The sequence below is a fragment of the Mytilus edulis genome, chromosome 2 (genome assembly GCF_963676685.1).
Source record: "Mytilus edulis chromosome 2, xbMytEdul2.2, whole genome shotgun sequence".
In the NCBI taxonomy this organism is placed as follows: domain Eukaryota; kingdom Metazoa; phylum Mollusca; class Bivalvia; order Mytilida; family Mytilidae; genus Mytilus; species Mytilus edulis.
Genome location: NC_092345.1, coordinates 58,900,805 through 58,905,380, shown reverse-complemented (window position 1 = coordinate 58,905,380; position 4,576 = coordinate 58,900,805). Strand labels below are relative to the sequence as shown.

The 4,576-nt window shown below is 31.6% G+C and overlaps 1 protein-coding gene across 1 annotated transcript; it reads right to left on the bottom strand.

Moving 5' to 3' along the window:
- Positions 1-2,446: 2,446 nt before the first annotated feature.
- On the bottom strand, positions 2,447-4,079 carry LOC139510618 (heavy metal-binding protein HIP-like). The gene is made up of 2 exons (XM_071297168.1): positions 3,761-4,079; positions 2,447-2,948 (listed from the first exon to the last, which is right to left on the bottom strand). The coding sequence occupies exons 1-2, from the start codon at positions 4,017-4,019 to the stop codon at positions 2,560-2,562; spliced, it is 648 nt and encodes a 215-aa protein (XP_071153269.1). The 5' UTR covers positions 4,020-4,079; the 3' UTR covers positions 2,447-2,559.
- Between the last annotated feature and the right edge of the window lie 497 nt (positions 4,080-4,576).

Below are 4,576 nucleotides of genomic sequence, written 5' to 3'. Positions count from 1 at the left end.
TTTTAAGCCATCATTGGACATTTATACTTTCAACCTCTAAGTTACATAAATGTGTGATACATAAGAAATATCTTCTTTCGAATTAAATGTAAATATCCTGGTTTCTTTTTGTTTTATTATTCGAACTGCTATTATACTAGACTATGTCATTATATTAAATAAGTGTAATTCTGTCTAAAAAGATGAATGGAGAAATGTTGTATCACGCTGTAGACATAAAATAACCCATTATTACAGTCTCAAAACAGAAAAAAATCGTTGTAAAGTCATAGTGATGAATTCAAACTGCAATTTAAATGAGCGTATATTCATTTAATTGCTTACTTGTCCTATTCGTGAAAGATGTTATTAAGATATTTCCTTTCAAGCTCTGAAATGTTTGCTCATTATCGAGATTTCGTAGAAAAAATTTTGGTAACAAAGAGTATAAATCGCTGTTTTATACAGCATTTTCCTTAATAATCTTCAAATTTTATGAAACTAATGTCTTTTTATAGAAATAACGATGACATGATATAGGATGACGTTCAAAATTTATTACCTTCATTTTCACTTCCTTGAACTTAAACTGAACAACATCGAATTATTAACTAACCGAATTTATTGTAAACTGTGGCTCTTTATAGCAGTTTCGACACAATCTTCACCGAAAGTACCCAGTTCTTTTGGACAGTTTAGAATTTATAATCAAATAAATATAACTTAAGTTGAACTGTACTTTTAACAGTGAAACAATGTGTCTTACTGATATTTGGCCACTCTCCCAGGTTTAACAGGAATAGTGAACATGCCAGATTTAGATAAACATGTTAACAAACTGTATAATGACGAAGAGATACAATGAAAAGTGTTGCAAGAGATGTCTTTTTTTTAAATAAACAAATGATTTTAAAATTGTAACTCTGTTTTCTCTTACTTCACTTGACCCTATTGTAAGTATGTTAAAAAAACTACAAATATCACAAACATCAAGTAAGTAAGGACAAATAGTAGGTTCAAACTATGAAAAAACATGTAAGTATTTAATATGAATGTACAACACCAATTTAATTGCACTCTCGGCTTATTTAATGAATATCCATGATCAGATGCGCCTGAAACCAAACATTTGGGTAAAAAGTTCATTATTCTCATGTATAAAAGCTTATTATCCAAACATTACATGGTCTAAGATATCGGTCTCATAGTTTTGTACTTCACACGTGTGTTTTAGCATGGTAACAATGATTCTATGGCCCTCACATTAAAAAAGATGAAATGTCAAATTAAGAAACTAAGTTAAAGAACATTGAACATCAAAAGTTCCATAAAGTACCAAAAATTGAATACCAAAAATACCGAACTCCGAGGAAAATTCAAAACGGAAAGTTCAAATGAAATTGCAAATTCAAAAGCCTTAACACACCAACGCATGGATAACAACTGTCATATATATATCTTCCTGAATTCATACAGGCGGTTTTTTTAATGCAGAACATGGTGAACTTAACCTGGTTTTCTAGCTATCTTAAACTCTCATGACAGTTTCATACAATGCCATTATATTGACAACGATATGAGAACAAAACTAACATTATAAGTAAAATGTCAAAAATAGGCAATTACGTTTATGAGTTATTGAACTCAATAAAGCTTGTTTGAAAAACGTAAAATCACAAAAATACTGAACTCCACGAAAGCCATCTAATTGAAAGCCAGTTTTTTTCTTAACCTAACATCGATTTACAAAATTTAAAGAATACCCCTAAAGATAATGATTTTATCCAAAACAAGTATTCTGACATGATGGTTCTTCAACAGTAATACTTATAAAATGTTCGACATGTACATGCGTAGTAAAACAAAGTGTCCGAGTTAAATAATCCAATATTTGCATGCTCCTTTGCTAAACTTGTCATTGTTTTGTTATTATAAGTATTGCTCATGAGTGTTTCAAAATAACAAATATCAAATATTCTGTTTCAACCAGCCCCAATGAAAAATGAAACGTCTTCTGTAAATAAAGACAACAGAAGAATACCGGTTTTCAAAAGTCAAAAATCGATTGAAAGAAAACTAGATCCGTGTTGAAAACTCAAACCAAGCTAAACACATCACCTATATCAGGAAAACAAAGGTATAATAGACACACCGAAGTGCAACAAAAACAAACGCCAACATAGAAACGAACAATTTGATAACAACTTCCATATTCCTAACTTGGTATATGACATTTTAAGAAAAAAATGGTAGGTTGACCCTGTTTTTATGGCCAACCGAACCTCCCGCTTATATGACAATTTGAACACCGGAATACTACTGTTGCCTTGATTTACCAACATAAGTTATGAGTAAAATAGTTTGGAATGCAAAGTATTAATTCCAGTCTTTGGAGGGTCACCTTTTTTAGATCGAGGTGCAATCGTGGTTTTAGGGATATAAACTTATTAATAACATGACAATTGCAAAGGGTTTGACATTTTAAGACCACACTTGGCAACACTGAATGACATTTTCATTTATACAAATCAAATAACAAAAGTGCAAAATATCAACTTGGAAGAAGTCATTCTAAACAATTTACATGAGTCGGAGTAAAGTTCCTGCAAAAATTGTATAATTTGGATAAACATATTCCTGACTATTCCTATTGTGCCAAACCCATACTTTATCCCCTATGTTTAATTGAATTGTTTCTGCAATAACTGCCGATGCATCCGCCGCCCATGCGAGACTAGTTATTTCGCCATTCCGTACCAGTGCAGTATGCATATAATTTCCAGGTGTTGTCGTTACTCGTGTAGTTATAAAATACAATCCTTTGTAGGGAGCAGTGAATTTACCAGTTTGGACATTGTAGCCGCCACCTATATTTTTTTCAACGCTATCAAATACGATGACTGCTTTATTTCCTAGGTGTATAGCTGATGTTCTGACTGCATGGAACATGACATTTATCTGCGAGTTTGCTGAAATTATTGAAAAGAACGTAAAACATGTTTACGCATGTCATAGTGCATGCAATGGTAAATTAATGATATTAACATTTAAAACCTAAATAAATATATATACGAAAAAAGGCACCATAAAAAGACAATAGCACTAGTTAAGAACGCACTTTAGGCCAGGTTATAACTCGTTATAAAAGAAGGGAAATGGACGGTTTTAAATGAAGTATACTTAATTGTTTAAATATAAACTGATTTGAAAGATTTGTATCATCAATGTAACTGATTCTATGAACCGTAAATTTTTTAGATTATTAAAAAAAAAAATGAAATAAAAAATGGTCGTGTGATTTCAAAAATTGTTTCATGACTCAGTGAAAAAGAGAAAAGATACTGTTACCTTCTAATGTAGTTTTGTCTTACTTTATTAACATCCTGTGCTTTGTCGGTTTCTGAAACATACAATCTAGTATGTTGGAAAATTTGAACCAATTAAAACATTTATTATCCAAAGCTTTCAATAGTCATTTGAAAATATCCATTTGGTTGATATCCTAAAGCTGATGAGTTTAGAATGACGTTCATTTTCACTGAACCGGTATACATTTTTGTTAAGGGGCCAGCTGAAGTCCGCCTCCGTGTGTGGGATTTTCTCGCAGAGTTGAAGACCAATTTGGTGGCCTTCGGTTGTAGTTTTTACTTTTGGACGTGTTGTTGTCTCTTGGACACATTCCCAGTTTCATTCTCAATTTATTTATTATAGGTTTGTGATTGATATTTTACCAGGACATTAAGAAATTTAAAAAAAAAAAAAAAATATATACGATCCTTACCTTGAATGTTTTGCATGACATCTGATGTTATAGCCTGTACTGCCCCTTGGCAACTGGCATTGACTGTATTTGCTACTAAGTCTCTCACTTTGGTTTCCACCACATTATCTATATAAGTCTGAATATTTGCACTTATAGCGTCTAAATTAATAGACGCAGCAACGGGAGCATTGACGGAACCCAGGTGCAGATTGTCTCCAACTACATTGCTATACATTCCAAAATAAAAGAAGAACACGCTAGCTTTACAAGAAAGCATTTTTTTCTGGTAGATTTTAAATTTGAAATGGTAAAGTAGATAGGGTCAATTCAAATATATGTTTATATACCAATACAGATGCGCAATATACTGAATACGCGTATTTTTTTCATTGTAAATGCGAAGTTAAATCGGATGTGACCGTTAGGTCTATAGGATCTATAGGAAGCCACAACTTAAGGTCAAGGAACATGAGGAAACTTGTAACATAAATTATATGAAATATAATTTTTTTAGATGACATGAATAAGAATAGAGGTCATCAATGTTTAAAATGTTATCGTAGACTATACATCAGTACTTGTAAAAATAATCTAATTCTGCATTTATCATATAAGAAAAAATATACTTATGTTATGTCCTGAATTTTCATATTGTTGCTCTCTCGATTGCATTTGTTAAGAAAATCTCAATGTGCTAATGTTCCGTCAATTTGGACAGTTCTTGGATCAAATGTCTGACAAAATGATAGATACCATTTGACATTAGAACTAAAAAAACACATGTATAGACATAAAATTGTGGGGGTAAAAGTTGATGAATCAACATTTTTATGA